A 22,647-nucleotide genomic window follows, 5' to 3' on the forward strand; every position below is an offset into this window, starting at 1 on the left:
CTTATTTTGTGAGGAATTTGCGTTCTGCTTGTTCGCAATGGCTACATCTACGCTACAGCAATCTTTTGAAAGAAGTTCTTCTGGAAGATCTCTTCCGAAAGAGCGCATTTTGTGTGTAGATGCTCTGCATGTTCTTTCGAAAAAGGAACGGATTTTCCGAAAGAACTTGCTAGTGTAGATGCAGCCATGTCGTTCAGACATGAATAAATCTGAGCATGTATATACTATTCAAAATCATTTGTTTCAGAGTGATTCTTGGGTATATATTGTGAAGGGTCATTACATAAATCAGATGATATTGTATTCCCTTACTGTATGAATTATGTAACTAACCTGTCCTGCAGTGTGATTTGTGAACATAGACCCCTGTCTTTGTGGGAGTCCAAGGGTCTGCATTAATAAATCTCACTGAAGATAGAGGCCCACGCAGCACAGACTGCAAATTTTACAAGCAAAGATGAAAACTGAGTTTAACAAGTTGCTCTTAAATGAGTCTTTGCTTTATTAGCATGAATATTTGTCAAATGGTTGAGGCAAATGAAAGGAGAAAAGGCTGCATGTGCAGTTAACTCTATATTTGCATTTTAATTTAAATGAATATTTACTAAAAATTTTGTCCACTGTTCACTTAGCAGCATTGCTCACCATCAGCAATCGATTAACTTTTACCAAAATGATTATTTCTTTAATTGTGGAGTTTTTCCGCCTCCAGTTTGGTCACTTCTTATTCTTTCACTGTCTGCTACCTGCCCTATCTCTGAGTTCTGTGTGGATAGATTAACATTTGAACATGGAAAGCGCTAAGCATTGTGACAATTACAATTTCCACACGCTGGTAGAGTGTAGGAAAGAGAGAGCAAAATGTTGAAAACAAATTTTGTTTTTCACCATGTATGTTTGTTTACTTTCTGCATTTCACTCAGATTGGAGATGAAAAACCTTATGTAAGTGTTCTTCCTCTTGCTATAGCTTCCACTGTTGTAACAGAGGTTGTAAAAAGTGTGTACTGTTACCCCAATGTACCTATAAACTACAAGGAGATGATGGGTTTCTATATGATAGTCACGTGCTTTGAGGCAGCTAGTGTGTAGCATATACCATTGTTCAATAGTTGGCAGCTCATGGGCCACATCCAACCCACGAGCGCCTCCCATACGGCCCACCACTGAGCTGCAGCTGCTCCTTCATGGCTACTGGGAAGCAGCATGTCCTCCGCAGTCTAGCCTGTCCTTGTAGGAACTAGGGTGGAGCAGAGGGGCTCTCCCTGCTCACAGGTGGGGCAGGTGAAGGAGGACTGGAAAGAGTCCTTTGTCTCAGGGTGGCTCCACTCCCTGTTCTTTCCCTGTGACACCCAACCTGAGAGAGGGGAGAGAGGTGAGGAGCCCTTGGAGCCTGCACCCTGTGACCCCAAAAGAGAGTGGGGGGGACCCTGCTGCACCACTCCCCACCTTAGCCTGGGAGAATTGGTTGACACATCCCTGTAAGAGCAAAGATGAAGCTGGGGAGGCCACAGAGGAGGTGGGGGCAGGGAGCAGAGTGCGACTAGACAAGAAGTGTGGGGAGTGAGCTGGACATATTGCACGGGGGTAGGGGAGAACTCTGATGCAGGGCTAGAATTCTGGGCAAATTGGGGGAATTATTGGGGGGGCAGAACTGATCTGAGCTGGGCAGAGACACCTCCATTTACTTCCTGTATCATCATGCCATGTCTTTAATTTATAAACGTTTAATTTTTATTTAAACACACTGGAGCTAGATTATGTTGATGCATTTTAACTTAGTTGTAGGCATTTAATCAGGTGCTCATCTGTAATGTAAAGCAAGCAGTAAGTGGCGAGCTTCCCCCAGGTAAGGTGATTGCAGGCAGTCTAGTTGTTTTTCAAAAAAGGAAAAATAGTTACCCAGAAAGCAATTGTCAAAACATAAGGTGGCGAAAGAGAAATAGATGTCCATTCATTTAGTTTCTCGTGGGTTTAATTTCCCATTTCAGTAGAATTAATATGAATAGCATGCTGTTTTAATAACATTGCAATGCTCTTGTAGAATTGTTTGTTTGCAGACTTTCACTGGAGTATTGTCCACTGGCATGTTTAGCCTTTTATTTTGATATTAATAAACACAGTCTGGCTCACCACTTCTGAATGGTTGCAATACCTGGCAGTATCCTTAAAGAGCAAACACTCAGAGAGCCCTGTGGCCCTAGAAGAGACCCCTTTAGCCTTCTAAGGTATGCAAGTTGTCATATGCAGCCTGTGAAAAGAATGTAATTGAATACTAATGGTTTATAACTAAGTGTAAAACTCTTTCATGGGAGTCACTCATCCTGTGATGTCACAGAGGTCTCTGGAAATTTTCCACTTTAGCTCTGGAGCGTGAGGCTGTTGCTCCCAGCTGTGGCAGTAGCAGGTGATGGGAACCGTCCCTTCTGCAGCTGGGCTCGGGCTCTCATCCCCCGCATCAGGCCCATTCTGTCCGTTATTCAAGTAAAAATCATAGAGAGGTCACGGACTTCTATGAATTTTCATTTATTTCACGTGACCTGCCCCTGACTTCACTAAAAATAACTGTGACAAAATCTAAACGCATCCATAAATTCTTTGGTTAAAAGAAAAGAGATGTGTATAGGTGGCACGCATTCCAATCCATAGTATCGCACTGCTATCGGGTATCGTTTTCAAGGGAAAGCTGCTGTTCTCTAAGGAATCTGAATAGGATCCTATCCTTCTGGAATTGAACATGGGCTGGCTTAACATGTAGGTCACAACATGTATGATGAGGCACATGTAGCCCTGCCCTACTAACTTAGAGCACCCATTGCAGTTCAGAACCCCTTGTTACTGCATTTTACGCCTCCAACCAGGGAAACAGAAGCCCATCAAGCAGAAGCTGCTACTAGTTGAACAGTTACTGTACCACTAAGTATACTGCGTGCAGTCCCCATGTAGGCACAAGTCACTCAATAATACATTATTATGGGTTTCTCTCTTAGGATAATGCCCTTTTAGCTGAGTGGCCCTCCGCAGACGCAACAACTGCAAGCAATACCTTGCCAATTGATTTCACCAAACCAGGTTTCACTTTTGATAGCGAACAATCTAATGGCAATGAAATCTGGTCAACACCAGAGAACCTGGACTCAGAAAACAACTTGAATTCAACACCAGAGGCTGTCCTCACTTCTTCCCCTGCTGGGATGCGTCTAGAGGAAGGGACCCAGACTCCTCATTCTGTCACCACACCAAAATTAGAAAGGGGCTCTCCTGTGGATTCTCAGGAATGGTTATCTAACCCTGCTTCTTTACAGGATGGTAAGTTACTTCACTTTCATTTACTAACATTAAAGTTGGGTGATAATGTTATCTTGGACTCAGGAGTCCATGAACCCCATGACAACTTCTTAACTACTCCTAGACATTCTAGCCACTCTCTATATTTTCAGTCAGTTTCACCTTGTGTGTGCGTGTGTGTGCGCGCGCACGCACGCGCATGTACATGCATGCAACAAGTGTAAGTAAAAGGAACTGACTGGCTAAGTTGCAGTGCAGCAGAAAAGGGCCAGTGGATGAGAATCTGGGTATCAGTCAGCATTATGCCCGTGTGGCCAAAAAAGCTAATGGCATATTGGGGTGCATTAGGAGAAACATTTCCACAGATCTAGAGAAATTATTCCCCTTTATTCAGCACTGGTGAGGCCACATCTGGAATATTGTGCCCAGTTCTGGGCCCCCTGTATAGAAAGGATGTGCATGTATTGGAGAGGGTCCAGTGGAGGGCAACCAAAATGATTCTGAAGCACATGACCTATAAGGAGAGGCTGAGAGATTTGGGCATCTTTAGTTTGCAGAAGAGAAGGTGAGTGGGGGAGGATCTGATAGCCTTCAACTTCCTGATTTGGGGTGGGGAGCATTTCTAAGGAGAATGGAGAGAGGCTGTTCTCAGTAGTAACCGATGGCAAAAAAAGGAGCAATGCTCTCAAATTGCAGTGCAGGAGGTCTAAGTTGGATATTAGGAAAAACTTTCACCAGGAGGGCAGTGAAGCACTGGAATGCATTACCTAGAGAGGGGGTGGAATCTCCATCCCTAAAGGCTTTTAAGTCCCAGCTTGACAAAGTCCTGGCTGGGATGATTTAGTTAGCGTTGATCCTGCTTTAGGAAGGGGCCTGACTTAATGACCACCTGAGGTCCTTTCCACTCCTAGGATTGTATGACTCCTAAATCTTAAGTGATTATAGCAACTAATTAGGTCTACTTGTGCTTGAAGAGATAATGGTATATGCATTCCACACGCATATTACATTTCACAGAAATACTGCCAAGTAGTTTTGGTTGGTATCGCTGTAAATAAATCGGCAACAGATACTTCTAACTTTGGCATGTAAGGAGATCAAGGTATTTAATGGGGAAAAAACAGAGTTACTGATTCTTGGGTAGAAAAGAGAAATTGAATGCGACAAGTTAAAATTGCATAAGCCACAACTAAATGAAAATTGTTGACTTTGTGTTCAAAGATGTCGGAGAGTCAGAAGGCTTTCTTCTGCCTTACAGTCTACGCCCTCATCTTGGACCAAAAGAAATGCTACTCACAGCCGCTTCTGTGGCACCTACAACGGCCTCTACATCAGTAACAGGGCCTGATCATGGGGTGATCTCTACAGAGAATGGAGGAGTTGCTACGCCCATTGACATTGACTCCTTACCTCGTGACAGTCTGGAGGAAGGAACGATATATCTAGAGGTGAACCCCATGCAGCCTGATCTTTATCCAGGAGGAGAAATTGTATATGAAGATGGATCTGGCTCAGCAGTTGAGGCTTCAGGACAATTTGTGTGGCCATTGGACACAGCAACATTAGAGCCAGTTTTCCACGGTCTTCCTGAGATCAGGCTGAATGATATAAGTGAATCTCTGTTAATTAGCGCGCAGGGTATTCCTGAGGAACAGATACTGGATTATGTAATTGATTCTATAGAGAAATCAAGTGATAACCCTGAAGAGGGAGGCATGACCAATGCAAGAGGGGAATTCACTGATGACTCTCAATCAATTTTACTTGCACTTTCAGAAACCACAACTCAGCAGGTGCCTACATTATGGACACAAGAAAATTTGAATGTGGCACTACCCCTGCAAACAGCAGAGGCATCAGGCATGTTCGATTATTCTTCATCCTTATCATACAAGCCCACAGCAGACTACTCCTCTTTGGATATGGTAGATGAACAGACCTCCATTTCACCCCATGAAAAAGATCTCTCTACAGCGGATCATCATCTTTCATCTGCAGGGACGTTCGGTGATAAACAAGCTGAAGATTCTAGTGAAGCTCACCAAATGATGTCTGAATCAGCAGAGAACCTCAATGAGGAAGGGATGAAGCCAGAAGAACTGTCCACAATCAGCCAAGCAGGTGTAGCTGTTACAATAGGGCGCCAAGACTTGGATTCTGCATGGACTGGGAACCTGAAGCCAGATATGATACTGACAGAAACTCTTACAATGGAAAAAACAGTCACTGACATTTTAATGGAGGAGCAGCAAACTCCAGATTTATATTTGACAACTCAAGACATTTCTGAATCAATTGCTGTGACACCTTTAAACAATTGGCCTACTCACAGCACTGAAGGGGCATCTGAAAAACCTGCCAATCGAGACCTGCAATCTGAAGCACCAACTGTAGTTGAAGTTTCTACCATAGGACCTTATTTCCTGGAGATGGCCACTGTTGCAGAGGATTTCACTGGACAATCTAGTACAGACCACGACATTGGTACCCCCACTAGCATAAATACAGCAGTGGGTTCTTTTGCAACTGTGACTATAACAAAGAATCCTATTGATCCTCAGTCCACTTTCCGTACTACACACTATTCAGTATCTCAGCTTACTCTTAGCTCAACAAACTTGGCAGAGGACATGACTACAAGAGTACAGGGTACTTCAGTAGAGCTGGATCAAGTGGGCACAATATTGTATCCTCCTGAGATGAACCTGGAAGAAAGAAGTATGACTGAAAGTCTCATGGAGCCATCTACCAATGCAAATCGCAACACTACCATGTCCTCACGAGCTTTAGTGGTGTTCTTTAGCCTTCGTGTTACCAACATGATGTTCTCAGAGGACTTATTCAATAAAAATTCCCCTGAATACAAGGCACTGGAGCAACGATTCTTAGAACTGGTAAGATTAACTTTAGGTCTATTACTAGCAGCTACGATACACCCTCAGTTAAAAACTTTTTCAACAGCGTATGTAGAGAGGATGGACAGAGAAACCGTTTGCAAATAAATCACAGCATCCTAGTACATCCCACAGGTTGTGAGTAACTCATATTGATGTAGTGGATGTTACTTTTGTCTCAAGGTAATTTGGGTGGAAAATGTAAAGCTTTTATTTGACTACTAGCATCTCAAATTTTGACATTTCACTTGTGTGAGATGGATTTGCCAAGGCAAAAATAAGTCTCTTAAATACTTCAGTAATACTGGGGCAGATGCTTGGCTGTTGTAATCCCTGGATTCTTGGGTTCATACATTTCCAACAATGCCTTCATTTGCTCTACCAGTGGGTGAAGGGTAAAATAATTCAGAGCACAGAGTGAAACATTGTTAGATGCTCTCAACTCTTTTAAGATGCTTTTATTCTAAAAGAAACTGTTCTATTAAATCTGTAGCTCAGTGAGTTAAATTGCTTGTGGATCTACTGACCTCTTAAAGGGCCTACGGCTAGCAGATTACCACAGGAGCAATGAACAAATTTTAATGATGAAAAATCCCCTTCTCTGTGTACGGCAATTAATTTGGTTGGAGTAGTCCAATGCATTAAGGGTGAACTTCACCAAGATAGTTCCTGTTCTGCAGTGTGAGTTTGCTTGGATTAAGGTGGAACACTGCATCCAGGGGCCTGCATTTCTATTCTACAACAGGAATCCCACTGTGATTTGCTCTAGTTTATGCACATGGCGTGACTCTTTCAGACTCCCAGCAGTATGGGACTCAGCTGGGTGAAGCTGAGATACCCGTTTTTGAACGTGATTTGAGCAAATCACTAGTCTGATGTACGAACATTACAGTTGTGCCAGACAGTAGATGCAGCAATAGATCTTCTTTCACTGTATTTCTATATCAGTAAAGATATTGTGCTTCCTCCGTTGCAGCTGGTTCCCTACCTCCAGTCCAACCTAACAGGCTTCCAGAACCTTGAAATCCTGAACTTCAGGAACGGCAGTATTGTGGTAAACAGCCGAATGAAGTTTCAGAAACCTGTGCCTCATAACGTCACGAACGCTGTCTATATAATTCTTGAAGACTTCTGTAACACAGCCTACCAGACCATGAACCTGGCCATTGACAAGTACTCCCTGGATGTGGAATCAGGTAATTACAACGTGGGACTGCTGCAATGGAGTGCGTAACGTCTCCCATATCAGATATTCTCAGGGTTGAGAAACTGAGCAGACTCTCAGAGAAGAACGCCCACCACTCTTCTCCATCTCACTGTTAAGAGTTTTTAAAACTTTTCAGCCTGCTAGAGAAATTTGTTGGCTGCTGACCTACATCCTGTGTAACTCCACCAACCTCATTGGGCTTGCAGGCAGAGGAAAGGTTAAAACATAGAGTTTGTCCACTGTTCTTCTAGATTCCTTCCCAGCTCTTTCTAGGCAGGAAGATCCTTCCCCCCAGAAATAATTCATGTAATAAATTTAAGTATAATGGGAAATTGCTTCATGTTAGAACATGATACTAAATCATGGAATCAACACACTTTTCAGTGTAGATAGGGTTAACACCCTGGCAGCTGCTCCTGGTTTACTGTAACAATCATGTTAATTACCATGACTCTTCAGGTCACCTTCTCATATTACATAACTTTACACTAGAAATAGACTCCAAGCTGGACTTCTATTTTCTGGCTGTTCTTTAGTCTTTAATCTAATTCCCCAAGGAGGGTGCATCTTTTCTCTGGAATTCCGGGTCTGATCCCAGAAACAGTGAAAAAGACCTTCCCTTAATTAATTCCTCTGATTAAGAGGAGAAATCTGTTTTCTATATTTCCCTTCACTATTTCTACAGAAACCTGTGCAAAAACAAGATCTCCAGGAGATACCTCACTATAATACAATGCTTGCAATTAAAGAGCCAACATTTGCCAACTATTAGCTGTAAAGATATTGTGATTAGTAACTGAGAAATATTTTTCTTAAACAGGAAATAACTGCGAGATGTGTTGGCAAACGGTGACTACTGAATCAAAGCAGCTTGTCTTCCAACAGAGTGGGGGAAAGATGATTTGATTTGGTCAGAAAAGCTTCAGTATTGGTTTTTAAACCAGCCTTTTTTAACAGTGTCATTTCATGGTTCTTCATTTGTGTGTGCCTGAATTATCTAGTACACTGTGTGTACCTGAAACCTCACTGCATTCTCCTCATGGGCTGTAGAGTAGCTCTTATTGCAGGTAGGGCTGGTATTTTAAGCAAAGAAAAAAGTTGCATTGATAGAAAGCATGAAAGCAGCAGCATGGTCCAGTGGGTAGAGAGGCAGGAAATCTAAGTCTATGCTCTTCTCTTGGCCTTGAGAAAGTCACTTATCCCCATAGCACAGATGGGTACATAGGGTACAAAGACATTGATGCCACTCACTCCCTTTGGCAAAACTCTTTCCAATCTATGCATTAAAAGTGTTGTAATTATAGTAAGAATGACAAGAAGCCTTGAATGATCGCCTGGATTGGTTTCCACTGTGGTAGATGGTAACACTTCCTGACATGGAGCAGAGCAGGTACCTAAAAACTATCCACTCTTATTTCCATTCTCTGCCTCTCTCTGTTGTCAGGAGATGAAGCTGATCCTTGCAAGTTCCAGGCCTGCAATGAGTTCTCGGAATGCTTAGTAAATCGCTGGAGTGGCGAGGCAGAGTGTGTGTGTTATCCTGGTTATCTGAGCATTGAGGGATTGCCCTGTAATAGCATCTGTGACCTGCAACCAGACTTTTGCCAAAATGATGGGAAGTGTGACATAAGCCCAGGACAAGGGGCCATATGTAGGTATGTTATCCCTTGTCATAGTGGCTTACAGAAACAGAAAGTACAAATATTTTGTTTCTAAATTCTATATCCCTGTCTCCAAAAACCCCCAAACAAGAAACAAAACACAACACCAAAGAGGCATAATGTTGAGTGTAACAATAGAGGTTCTTTATAATTTAAACTCCAGCCACTGTTGTAGTCTTGTGGAAAAATGCCATACCTTACTATAAAAGGCCACTTTGTTGAATACTTTATAAAATTCAGATTTGTAAGGCAGTCAGTAACTTGAGGAAAAATGGTACTCCCATTTAAAGGAAACCAATAAGAACAAATATCAAAATGGGGTTAGGGAAAGTCCTGTACACAGTATTGAAGACCAGAACAAACAGTTGTTGATGGTTCTACCTTTTATTTTCAGTTTTTGAAAGACACTGGCCTGACAGTGTACCCCATTATGTAGGAAAGTAAGAATAACTAGCAAAATGAACAATAGGACAATGGAGGCTGGACGTGTAGTACATTTTTGATACCAGAGGCTTGAGGCCTGATTCTGATCTCGCATCGTTATATGTCTAAATACTTTAGAGTAGCTACTCTGATTCATATAACAGTATGAGAAGTAGTCCCTTTGTGATTTTAGCTACTCAACCCAATTTTCTTGTTTTAGCTACATAGTATAAATACTTAACTTTTTTCTGGGTCACCACCACAATATTTAAAAAAAAAATCCATCAATTTCAAATGAGGGGATTGGACAGAAGAAGGGGAGCTGAAGCAAGAAAAAAGGAAATGAAACTAATTAAGCTAGGAAAAAATCACCTATACTAGGTATTAAGGTCTCATACTTCAATCAAATAAGAATTACAACAGCCAACATCAAGGGGAATGGAAATATGTATTTAAAGCTACAAAAAGGGTATTCTGAAGTTCTTATAAATTAACAGTTCTCAGTCTTTTAACCATAGATAGTGTATTATAGACCATTTGTAACTCACACAAGAAGGTTAGTGTAGTAAAGTGCCTTATTTTTTCATTCTCTTGCGATCAGTATTTAACTGTTCCCTTGGTGTGTGTTTTGTTTTTTTTTTTCTTTTTTTTGGCTGGCACTGGGGACTATAGATGCCGTGTAGGTGAGAACTGGTGGTACAGAGGAGAGCACTGTGAAGAATATGTCTCAGAGCCATTGGTTGTGGGTATTGCAATTGCTTCAGTGGCTGGCTTCCTTCTTGTGGCATCAGCTGTCATTTTCTTCCTGGCCAGGACCCTACGAGACCAGTACTCCAAAAGTGATGCTGAGGACTCATTAGGGTAGGTAGAGCATCTAAAGTTCTAGAGTACTATTGGCCACAGCACCTGTGACTGCTGTGAACCCCAAATTACAAACCTGAGTAACAAAAGGTGGAGGCACTCAAGGACTGCAGGTATAATCTCCACTACTTTTAATTGATTTTGTAGCCTTCTAACATTGCTACAAGTAGGTACTTAACTTCAGCCAGCTAGCTTTTCTCCATGCCCTGTTTTCTTGAAAAAACTGGGTAAGTCAGTCCAAAGCACCAGTCAGGTCAGATAAAGCTGAGGATATAGCACTGAATGTCATCAGTATATTGCAGAGATCAAAACCCATATTACTTCACTTACCATTCTGATTGTTTCATCAGCACAAGTTGGTGGGGGGTGGGGATTTGCACTGAGAGTGTATGACCAAAAAAATCATGTGAACAGCTGACCAAAAGCCACTGTATGGGATATCTCTTAGAGAAGGTAATGGAACAACTCAAGACAATCTGCTTCTGGTCTGGACTTTAGGTGTGTCAACAGCATCAAAGAAGGAAAAGTTGGTCTTTGTCCATTCCTAAGATATGAGAAACTTATCACCTCCTGCATAGGATTTTTGATTTTTCAGAGCTGAAGCTAGATTGAAGGAGGTCAAAGAAATCCGAGGACTTCAAAGTCACTGCATTCCAGCCTTCTGAAGATCCCTTCATAGGTCATGAATGCAGGTCATTAGGTAACAAGATTGTCAAAATAGTTGTTTGAGCTGAGGCTTTAACATAGCTTTTAAGGATAGCTAGCAGAGTACTCCAAAACAAGGCATTGGTAGGCTTACGCAGACAGCAAGTCCATTTCTCTCATGGCCCCAGTAAACCAGAGACATGTGCATTGAATCCCACAGCTGTTGCCTATAAGGCCCTGAAGATCTATTGATCCAGGTTTTGAAGAGCACTCTGAAAGAGCTGCACTACTCTCTCTCTCTCTCTCTCTCTCGCAGGCAGGGTGATAGCCTCTCCTCCGTTGAGAATGCAGTGAAGTACAACCCTATGTATGAGAGTGATACTACTGGTTACAGCCACTACTATCGGAGATACCCACAGCTCACCTCGTACAGCTCTACCAGTGCAGAGACATCCACAGACTACAGCAGTGAAGAGATAAGGCACATTTATGAGCACAGTGAGCTCACAAAGGAGGTGGGTGAGACTATAGCTTTGCTTCCCACTTTGCCACATGGCAGTGGGGTGTGGGACAATGACCAAACTTCCTTAGGTCTCTTAAAACTCCCCTGGCACTTGTGCTCAGAACACAAGTGCTGGATTTGTGGTTGTACCCTGTACAGGTGAGAGGGAGATTGGCTTCTTGACTGCTTTGTGTATGCACAAGTAGATCTAGATTCTGGCTTGTAAGGAGTTTCATATAGTTAAGCAGCTGCACTTTTACATACTTGCTATTGTTATGGGGTGTCTGGTAAAGCTAGCACAAGCCCACAATTGGACTTTTTTTTTTTAAGTTGGTATCCTCCCAAAAGCCATTTGTCTTTGTCCCTGGAAGAAGAAACGGTACCTTCTTTAAGAGTTGTCATGGAGCTAGACACTTGCTTTTAAATGCTTAGGTCTTAACAGAATCTTCAGCCAAGTTAGCGGGGGCGGGGAGTGTCCATTTTCACATTTATGTGCAGACAGGCAAAACGTATCCAAGGGCTAAAATGCTAGTCTGGGAATCTGCACATGAGGAGTCTAGTCTCACCTGTGCCAACAATCTGGTAATTTATCCTTGAGCAAATGACTGTTACTATAGTGCAGATGGGGAAATGAACATAGGGGTGTCAGCTCTGAAAAGGTGTCCTGTAACAGCAGTAGTTCTTAAATGTGGGAGACAGCAGGACCCAGGAAGGATGCTATCTTGGAATTCTGTTTCATGGTTGAGCTCTTTAGCTGAAATTCATACTATTCAATGTTTGAGTTAAAATTAAATTTTAATTTCTCTCTATTGATAAATCTGTAGATGACTTTCACGCATTTAAAATTATAAAGCTACAGCCATTTTTAGCATCATTACCAGTAGTGGCGACCAGCTATACGAATATATACACACCCTAAAAAGAGCTGTTTGTCTTTTCTGGAAGAACATATCTAATATAATATACGTTCAGGGACAAAAGGTATAGAGAGTTTTTTTAAGATGTATTTTCAGTAGTATATCAGTGTTTTGTCATCATTCCTGTAATCGCTATCACTCCATGGCATAATTGGTCTCTCACTGTCACTATACTGAAATCTAATTAGTTGCTGGTAAAGATGAGAATCAGACCCCACTTATTGGTTATTCTGTTTGCATACCACACATACAGGTACAGTTTGAACCTCTAATCCAGAGCACATTCAACTGGGAAACTCCATAATCCAGCATTGCTTTTAGTTAGCTGGATGACCACTTATGGGTGTGCCCAAGTTTCACATGGTCCCATAAATGCTGTTTCCAGCCACCAGTCCTGGCTCTGTGTTCTGCACTATTATGTATCTGTAATTTACCCTTAAATATCTTCTAAGAGCCCCAAAAGCAGTGGAAGTGTTGGTAATGTGGTAGAAAATATTGACCTGTTGTCTGGCAAATTCTCTCATCCAGCGAGAGAGGTTCAACCTGTATCCTCTTTTGAGGATTAAAGATTTTGTATCTTCATAATCTATTTTGACTTATTTCAAAATTAGTGCAAGTTTGCTAGAGTTCATCCAATTTTAATAAGAAAAGTATTGTGTTTTGAAAATTTTAATACTAAATTCTGTGCATGCTTAATTTATAAAGTGTGCTCAGTTTTACTCCACCTTACAGTTAAGACTTGTCAGCATTATATTACAGTACTTACTTTGGGTCTTGTATTACAGGAAATCCAGGACAGAATACGGATTATAGAACTTTATGCCAAAGATCGACAGTTTGCAGAGTTTGTCAGACAACATCAAATGTAAGTGAACTGTGTTCTCTAAGTAACATTCTGGCAGTTTCCCCATGTGCTCTTAGTTATATTTCCTGTGACTGTCTACTTTTGAAGAAGGCAGACCATTCAGTGGGTAGACAGGTGGGAATTAGTTTGGATGGTGACGTACCTGGGGGCTTTGGGCATATCAATTCGTATTTCTGTCCCAGTTTCCTCATCTAAAAAGGTGGGGTGGGGGTGATCTGTATATCATCCAAAGTGGCATAGCTCATAAGACACGATCCAATATCTCTTTTCTGGCTACATTCTTATACATTGCAGTGAGACTCTTGCCTCAGTAATGTTGGCAAGAGGAAGGCTTTCAGCAAAGTGAATAGACATTACATGTAACACTGCACGAAATGACTAAGTACTAATATTTATGCCTGTTTGATTTAATCAAACTTTTGGCATTGAACTCTTGCAATGTTTTCTTAGCAGCTACTTGCTTTACTCTAATCAATCACTGTCTTATAAATCTACAACACTAAAAGGGATACTCATACCCTAATACAAAAGCCATCTTTATATTAGGCTCAACTGGCTCTGGTTTATGTTTATAACATTTCTCCCAAACACGGTTCAGTAACCAGCAATCTATTATTTTTAATACTACAAATAGAGCATGTTTTATTGGCTGGCTCTTGAACTAACAACATACTCAAAACAGATAACCAGGGCTACTTGCAGGGTGCAACAAGCCAATGAGGTATGTGCATAACACAGACTTCTGGTGGGGAATAGTCCTTAACAAACAAGCAGCTTCAAAAAAGTGTTTTTATTCCTAATTTAGAATGATGAGACCAATATACTTGCTGTCTCAGGGTAAAATACTAAATGTTCAGCCTTGGCTAGTGAATTTAGGAGCATGGCACACAAGATTTAAGTCCCTCCCCGGTGTTGTCAGCCACAAAAAAAAGTCACCTCTGAATAAAAGTAGATCAGGCAACAGAAGTCAGTAGGTACCAGAGAGGCGTTTGACATGAAATGAGCTGTTTCATAAGTCAACACACAAGGAGGCTTATAAAGAGAACTGATTCACGTAGAAAGTCCTAGGAGTCTAACTGCTTTTCTTAATATTTAAAACACAACAAGTTATTCAATATTCTTGAATTGTTGGCAAGTGTTTCAGGGGAATAATTGAAAGTAAAGATCTGTTAGCTAGTAGTAGTAGGCATCCTTCAGTCTGCATAGACTATGGATCGCGCCCTTTAAAGTTTCAATTGAGGACTTCATTTACAGCGTCTATTGTGACTATAAAGACCCACACAAGAGTGACAGTCCTTGCTGCATCTCTTGCAGATGTAGTGGGTGTCTGGCAAGTCCTTATTGTGCTTTCTGTGCGCTCGCTTCTCCTCTGCTAGCTGTCTGATCTTCAACTCGCCCTTCTGAAGGCCCTTGTGTAACCCCTGCCTCCATCTGCTGCGGTCGTCTGCTAGTTCTTCCCAGTTGTCCAGCTCGATGTCTACCTCTCTGAGGTCTCTCTTGCAGACATCTTTGTAACGCAACTGGGGGCATCCGGGAGGTCTTTTGCCAGAGGCTAGCTCACCATACAGGATGTCTTTTGGAATCCTTCCATCATTCATCCTGTGGACGTGGCCAAGCCAGCGGAGTCGATGCTGCCTGGGCAGGGTGTGCATGGTTGGGATTCCAGCTTGCTCGAGGATGGCGGTGTTGGTCACTCTGTCCTTCCATGATATTCCAAGGATGCGCCTGAGGCAGCGCAAGTGGAAGACGTTCAGCCTCTTTTCCTGGCGGGCATACAGGGTCCAAGTCTCACTGCCATAAAGGAGGGTGCTGAGGATGCAGGCTCTGTAGACTTGCATTTTGGTGTGAGTGTACAGCTTGTTGTTATTCCACACACTCTTGCTGAGTCTGGACAGAGTTGTGGCCACTTTTCCGATCCTCCTGTTTAGCTCAGTGTCCAACGACAGGGTGTCAGTGATGGTGGACCCGAGGTAAACGAACTCGTGGACGACCTCTAACGTATAGTTGTCAATGCTGATTGATGGGGATTCAGCAACATCCTGACCGAGTACGTTCGTCTTCTTTAGGCTGATGGTAAGCCCAAAGTCCTTGCATGCTTTGGAGAACTGATCCAGCAGTTTTTGAAGCTGGTCTTCTGTGTGAGACACTACAGCAGCACCGTCTGCGAACAACATGTCTCTGATGAGGACTTCTCGCACCTTAGACTTAGCTTTCATCCTTGCAAGGTTAAACAGTTTCCCATCAGATCTTGTGTGCAGCAAGATGCCCTCTGTCAAAAATCCAAAGGCATGCTTTAGGAGGAGTGCGAAGAAGACCCCAAACAATGTTGGAGCAAGCACGCATCCTTGTTTGACGCCGCTCTTGATTCTGAAAGCATCTGATAATGCACCGTCATATTGAATGGTTCCTCTCATGTCTTCGTGGAATGACTGGATCATCTTGAGTAACCGTGGAGCACAGCCTATCTTGTGGAGCAGTTTGAACAGACCATCCCTGCTGACCAAGTCAAAAGCCTTGGTCAAGTTGATAAAGGCTATGTAGAGTGGCTCTCTCTGCTCCCTGCACTTCTCCTGCAGCTGCCTTAGAGAGAAGACCATGTCAACAGTAGACCTCTCTGCACAGAATCCGCACTGCGATTCGGGGTACACCCTCTCAGCAATCTTCTGGAGTCTGCCAAGGATGACGCAAGCGAACAGTTTACCAGTGATGCTTAGGAGGGAGATTCCACAGTAGTTGTTGCAGTCGCTTCTGTCTCCTTTGTTCTTATACAACGTTAGCATCGCGCATATCCTGTTTGCATCCAGCTTTGGGCCCCCAGTATAGAAAGGATGTGGATGTGCTGGAGCAGGCTCAGCGGAGGGCAATGAAAATGATTAAGGGGCTGGAGCACATGACCTATGAGGAGAGGCTGAGGGGTTTGGGCTTATTTAGTTTGCAGAAGAGAAGAATGAGGGGTGATTTAATAGCAGCCCTCAACTTCCTGAAGCGGGGATCTAAAGAGGATGGAGAGAAACTGTTCTCATTGGTATTAGATAGCAGAACAAGGAGCAACGGTCTGAAGTTACAGAAGGAAAGGAGTAGGTTGGATATTAGGAAAAACTACTTCACCAAGAGGGTGGTGAAGCACTGGAATGTGTTGCCTAGAGAGATGGTGAAATCATCACCTCACCCTCTTTCCAGCACAGGCACAGTAGCTCATGTAGGGGTTCCAGGAGTGTGTCCGCGGCACATTTGATTACCTCTGGTGGTATACCATCCTGACCAGGGGCCTTCCCTGCTGCAATGCTGTCGATGGCTCTCTTCAGTTCATCCACAGTCGGTTCTTGATCCAGTTCATCCATTACTGGTAGGAGCTCAATGGCATTGAGGGCTGCGTCAACCACAACGTTCTCGCGTGAGTACAGCTCGGAGTAGTGCTCAACCCAGTGCTCCATCTGTTTGGCTTTGTCAGCGATGACTTCACCAGATTTGGATTTCAGAGGCAAAATGCTGTAATTTGTTTAATTTAGAATAATTGGGGGCCCTTATTTAAAATGAACATTATAGAATCACAGGGCTGGAATGGACCTCAGAAGGTCATTGAGTCCGGCCCCCTGCTTCAACCAGGCTCAACCCCAACTAAGACATCCCAGCCATGACTATGTCAAGCCAGGATTTAAAAACCTCGAGGGATGGAGATTTCACCATCTCTCTAAGCAACACATTCCAGTGCTTCACCACCCTCCTGGTGAAGTAGTTTTTCCTAATATCCAACCTACTCCTCTCCTTCTGTAACTTCAGACCATTGCTCCTTGTTCTGCTATCTAATACCAATGAGAACAGTTTCTCTCCATCCTCTTTAGATCCCCGCTTCAGGAAGTTGAGGGCTGCTATTAAATCACCCCTCATTCTTCTCTTCTGCAAACTAAATAAGCCCAAACCCCTCAACCTCTCCTCATAGGTCATGTGCTCCAGCCCCTTAATCATTTTCATTGCCCTCCGGTGAGCCTGCTCCAGCACATCCACATCCTTTCTATACTGGGGGCCCAAAGCTGGATGCAATACTCCAGATGTGGCCTCACCAGTGCCAAATAGAGTGCAACAACAAGTTCTCTAGATCTGCTCAAAATCCTCCTCCTAATGCAATGCAAAATGCTGTTGACCTTCTTGACTATAAGGGCACACTGTTTACTCATATCCAGCCTTTCATCTGCTGTAATCCCTAGGTCCCTTTCTGCTGTACTGCCGCTTAGCCTGTCCATCCCCAGCCTATAACAATGCCTGGGATTCTTCTGTCCCAAGTGCAGGACTCTACACTTCTTGTTGAACTGCATCAGGTTTCTTTTGCACCAATCCTCCAATTTATCCAGGTCACTCTGGATCCTATCGCTACGCTCCTACATATCTACCTCTCCCCCTAGCTTGGTGTCATCTGCAAACTTGCTGAGAGTGCAATCCAGTCCCTCCTCCGGGTCATTAATAAAGAGGTTGAACAAAACTGAGCCTTAGGGCACGCCCCTTGAAACCAACTGCAATCCAAATATTGAGCCACTGACCACTACCCATTGGGGCCAACCATCAAGCCAGCTTTCTATCCATTTTATAGTCCATGTATCCGATCCATACTTCCTTAACTTATGGGCAAGAATGTTGTGAGAGACTGTATCAAAAGCTTTGCTGAAATCAAGGTATATCACATCCACTGACTTACCCATGTCCACAGAGCCAGTTACCTCATCATAGAAGCTAATCAGTTTGGTCAGGCACGACTTGCCCTTGGTGAATCCACATTGACTACTTTTGATCACTTCCCCCTCTTCCAAGTGCTCCAAAATGGATTCCTTGAAGATCCCCTCTATTATTTTTCCAGATACTGCAGTAAGGCTGACCTGTCTATAGTACCCTGGATTGTCCTCCTTTCCTTTTTTAAAGATGGGCACTACATTTGCCTTCTTCCAATCATCTGGAATGTCTCCCAATCTCCAAGAGTCTTTGAAGATAATGTCCAAAGGCTCGGCAATGACGTCTGCCAATTCCCTCAGTACCTTAAATTTCCCACTGTTAAAAAGTAATAGGGCAACCCTTTTTATAAGCAAAATCTATGGACTAACAATCACTACTTGCCTGTTTTCTTCATTTCAGGAAACTGCTTTAAAAATGTGAAACCATGAGAAGTCTAGTGGAAGAAGATATGACCTTCTGCCCAAGTAACAGGGCACAGACATAACTGCAAAGTTATTTATAGTCTTTGTTATATGGATCTTAAAACATTGTTGGTTGGATAAAGGTATTTTCTAAATGAATGGTTAACTGTAGGATTGTTTCTCACTATCTCTGACTTTTCTGAATGCGGTTATGAAGGTGACCGGTGGTCATTAAATTCACTTATTTTAATCAGGGAAATAAGTTTCCTGAGTTGAAGTTGAAAAGTTTGTACAGATACATTCTCATTCCATTAAGAGTTTTTGCTTGGCATACAAAGAAAGTGAAAATGAAATACAGATTTTTAAAAGTTACTGTGGTGTTATTTTCCCCCCTTACTGTGGCTGTTTAGAGGTTTCAGAAGTAAAGTATTAGTGGAGGAGAGGGAAATATTGGGGTTGCAGGCGAGGTTTGTAGGATGAGCCTGGCTTTGCTCAAGTGACAATAGCATTATTTTGATATGGCCCAATAATGCCAGACAAACTGTTATGTTTATCTAGCTAGAGAATTTTTTTATGTATGGCTGGCTGATGTACTCCCTTTTCTGTTGCTCATAAATTAAAACAAATAAGCAAGCAAATACTGCATCGTATTTAGCTTGCAGCTCTCATGACAAAGTGCATGTCTCGTAAGGGGAATTCTTGGAGAGGGGATGCAGTATTTAATGGTTCCCACCATAAGAAATACAAAAATAAGTGTGTTTTCAACTGCTGATTTGGAGCAAACCAAGGCTAACCCTGCCTCCCCCAAATCTTTACAGAACTCTTCTAGAGTATGAAGTTACTGTATCAACCTGGAGTTTTTAAATTTAGACCATTTTTATTCACGCTTCTATAGGTTAAAGAATGCATTTACTGTACAATTATTTTGTCACCTATGATTATGAAATTAACCAAGGACTTAATTGTACTACAGAGACTTATGTAACCATGCAAACTCCCATTGACTGGGAATGGCAATTAGCAGCCAATGGGTGCTGTAATCACCGGTAATTGCAGTGGCCCACCAGGGGCTAACCCTGGCCATCAGGCACTGTTTTATTGCCCACCCCTGCATAAGGAACTGAATCTTACAGCCCTAAACACTAGTCTAGTATTCTCATCCATAAGCACTAGCCTAGAAGAGCTCCTGGTCCCACTGAGCATGTGCTGTTTCACTGTACATACAGGACTACTATATATTTTTTTGTATATAATGCTCTTATTTTCACTGCAATAAATTTTTGTTTCAAGAATTTGTCTAATGTATTCTCTCCTCCCTCCCCCAATCTTGACCAATTTTTAAAACTGATCTGGAGACATAATGGCATGGAATGGTGCAGGCATTTATTTTATGAATTGTACATGAACACTTGCACTACTTGGAACAGGTTTTTAGTAAACCTGGTTGAACTGTTAAACTAATTTTGTTAATAAAAATGCCAAGTATAGTTCACAATGATTTGTGGCCCCACAGACTATTAGCCTGGAAAGCGTACAGAACCTGTTGGGGATTTGTGGTTTGTGAGAAATCAGAGAAAAAAGTATTATGTTGGATGAGTTCATAACTTTCCTTATCCCATGAAAAGACAAACTGACTAGCTTTTGTTTCTTATTATTTACACAGACACATCATATTGAGGAGCTATGAAATAAAAACTCAGATTTCAGTCCATCAGGATGTTAGAGCCTGCTCTTCAGCCTCCTAACCTATGTCCAAATGCCAGGAGAACATAATCTTCAATCCACCAAAAGAAAACTAGTAGTGTCCCTATTGCTCCTGCAGCTGCGGAAGGGAGAAAATAAAGCACAATCGAGACTCATATTTCCAACACATGAGACATTTCAAAATAGACCAACATTTTTTTGAAATGCCTGACAAACCAGAAAGCCCCACAAGGGTCTCACACCAAGGCATAGTGTTTCTGCAACAAAATATGTTGCCCAGACTATGCTGGGGCAACTGCACTTGAGCTGCTTATCAATTTCATACAGCTATTCAGTCCTATTCGAGAGCAGGCGTGAAAGTGACAGGAATGTCTATCTTAGCAGCTGCTGGAGCTCTTAAGGGCTGCAACCCTGGGGGAACCTGTCCATGGGCTTCTGGCTCCACTGTTCAGAAGGCAGGCAGTACAGATGGCTAGTCTGCACCAATGTGTAGCAACTCTGGTGTCTTTACCTAGGGTGATGCATATGATGGTTCTGTGCCCAAGCCTGGCAACCTAGAAGTGCAGCCCAGGCTATCCAGGCTGATAGCCCGTTTCTCGGCTCAGCAGAAGGAAGCATAAATCCCTGAGAACCCTGGCTCAGACCAAAGCATCAACATTTCACCTATGGAATATGAGCTTGACAAAACTTGGTACAGGCCCAGGACCCTAATTAGCCTGGTAGGCAGGTTTCCATCTGAACCCTTTCTCATGTAATGCTCATGAAAACCCAGCGTGGTTTCACAGACAATTCAGTTTAGACAAGTCTGTTTTCAGGCAAAACTGGTGCTTTTCAGAAAATTTTCAACATGTTCTAGAGCCAATGCTTCTCTTATAGCTTCCTCAAAATAAACTTCACTTAAACAGGAGTAGTTTGTTTTTTGTAATGCAACAACTGAATTGGCTATCAAAGGTTGGGAGTTGGCGATAAAAGTTCTGAGGTTGTGACTCTGCAACCTTGTAAATAACCTGTTATTTTACACCATATTACTTTAAAAACATTATCAACATAGAAATTTACTAACAAAATATGTTGTTTAGAAACTAATTTCTGGGTAAAGTGTACTAACTAGTATAGTATGGTCCACATATATGAAATACTGTGAGAATATGATATTGTCCCACGCAGACTAGCTTATTTTTTCCAGTCTGAATGACAATTTTAATTAAAACACAGACACTACCAAAAAAGCAGCTACCCAGGCCCCACTCTGGTCTCTCTCTAGTGTAATCAAGAGTAGCTTTTATAATGGCAATTCCAGACACTGCTGTAGCATTTCTCCTAACTTACACTAGTAAAAGTCAGGTGAGAATTGGTTTGTCCATGAAAGATCAGTGTTTGCTACACTGTAAAATTCTGTCTTAGGAAAAGGCCAACTTCCTCTACAAAAATCAGACTAACAAATTCAAAGGCAAACGGTACATTTATGCTTCAATCATGAGGTGAACTCGACAGAGCAAAGCAGGTTGACTCTGTCTACACTTGCATTCCTCTTTTGAAAGAGGCATGCAAATGAGGGAAATTGAAAATGCAGATAAGGTGCAGATTTACATCTGGCACTCCATTTGCATGTTATTTTGAAATAGCTGCTTTTGAAAGAAGAAAACCACTGTAGAGACTGTTCTTTCAAAAGTAAACCCCATCTTCAAAAGAATCCTTCTTCCCATAAAAAAGCGAAGAAGGATTCTTTCGAAGATGGGGTTTACTTTCGAAAGAGCAGTCTTTACACTGGTTTTCTTCTTTCGAAAGAAGCTATTTCAAATAATATGCAAATGAGGTGCAGATATTTAAATCTGCACTCATTTGCATTTTCCCTCATTTGCTTGCCTCTTTTGAAAGAGGAATGCATGTGTAGACACAGCTGTTGAATAGTAACAGAGGTAGCAATGTTAGTTTGTACACCTGAGAATATGCATCTTAGAACAAAGAGACTAACAGCAGATTACAAAGGGAGACAACTGAACTGCAGTTTATGCTCAGATGTGATACTTGGTCTTAACAGAGACAGCAATTACCTCGTGTTACAAAGACCTTTGATATACCTAGTGATCTCAGGCTGTGTCTACACTTGCATTCCTCTTTCAAAAGAGGCGTGCAAATGATGTGCAGATTTACATATGACACTTCATTTGCATATCATTTTGAAAGAACCCTTCTTCCCACAAAAGATTGAATATGTAAATCTGCACGTTCTTTGCATGCCTCTTTCAAAAGAGGAATGCAAGTGTAAAGAGGCATGCAAGTGTAGACACAACCTTAGTAATTCTCTCCCCTCTTCCCACTCACTTCTGTCCTATATATCTGACTTGTATTTCAATTTCTTTTTTTTTTTTTTTGCATCTTGGTGTTAGACAACCATCATGCCCTTTCTGCTATCTCCAGATCTGAAGTGGGTCTGCCCCCTGAAAGCGCAGCACCTAATAAATTATTTTGTTAGTCTTTAAAGTGCTACATGACTACTGTTTTGTTTTGATAGAGCAAAGGTAGCTCAAATTTAGATCCAGAATCCTGGGAAAGGC

General features: G+C 42.2%; 1 protein-coding gene across 4 annotated transcripts in view; it reads left to right on the forward strand.

Annotated features, from left to right (window-relative positions):
• The window catches only part of IMPG2 (interphotoreceptor matrix proteoglycan 2), a 67,694-nt gene extending 48,023 nt beyond the window's left edge, over positions 1 to 19,671 (forward strand). Inside the window, exons 12-19 of one of the 4 annotated variants that reach the window (XM_074999241.1) lie at positions 2,990 to 3,308; positions 4,509 to 6,181; positions 7,158 to 7,377; positions 8,833 to 9,043; positions 10,145 to 10,333; positions 11,295 to 11,493; positions 13,183 to 13,262; positions 18,384 to 19,671. In XM_074999241.1, coding sequence (XP_074855342.1) covers positions 2,990 to 3,308; positions 4,509 to 6,181; positions 7,158 to 7,377; positions 8,833 to 9,043; positions 10,145 to 10,333; positions 11,295 to 11,493; positions 13,183 to 13,262; positions 18,384 to 18,396 — 2,904 coding nt within the window. In that variant the 3' untranslated portion in view covers positions 18,397 to 19,671. Of the gene's footprint in view, positions 1 to 2,989; positions 3,309 to 4,508; positions 6,182 to 7,157; positions 7,378 to 8,832; positions 9,044 to 10,144; positions 10,334 to 11,294; positions 11,494 to 13,182; positions 13,263 to 18,383 lie in introns of those variants that run through there. The other 3 variants (XM_074999222.1, XM_074999231.1, XM_074999249.1) reach the window with 3 other exon arrangements.
• The last annotated feature ends 2,976 nt before the right edge of the window (positions 19,672 to 22,647 follow it).

Source organism: Carettochelys insculpta, chromosome 1, assembly GCF_033958435.1.
Source record: "Carettochelys insculpta isolate YL-2023 chromosome 1, ASM3395843v1, whole genome shotgun sequence".
Lineage (NCBI taxonomy): Eukaryota > Metazoa > Chordata > Testudines > Carettochelyidae > Carettochelys > Carettochelys insculpta.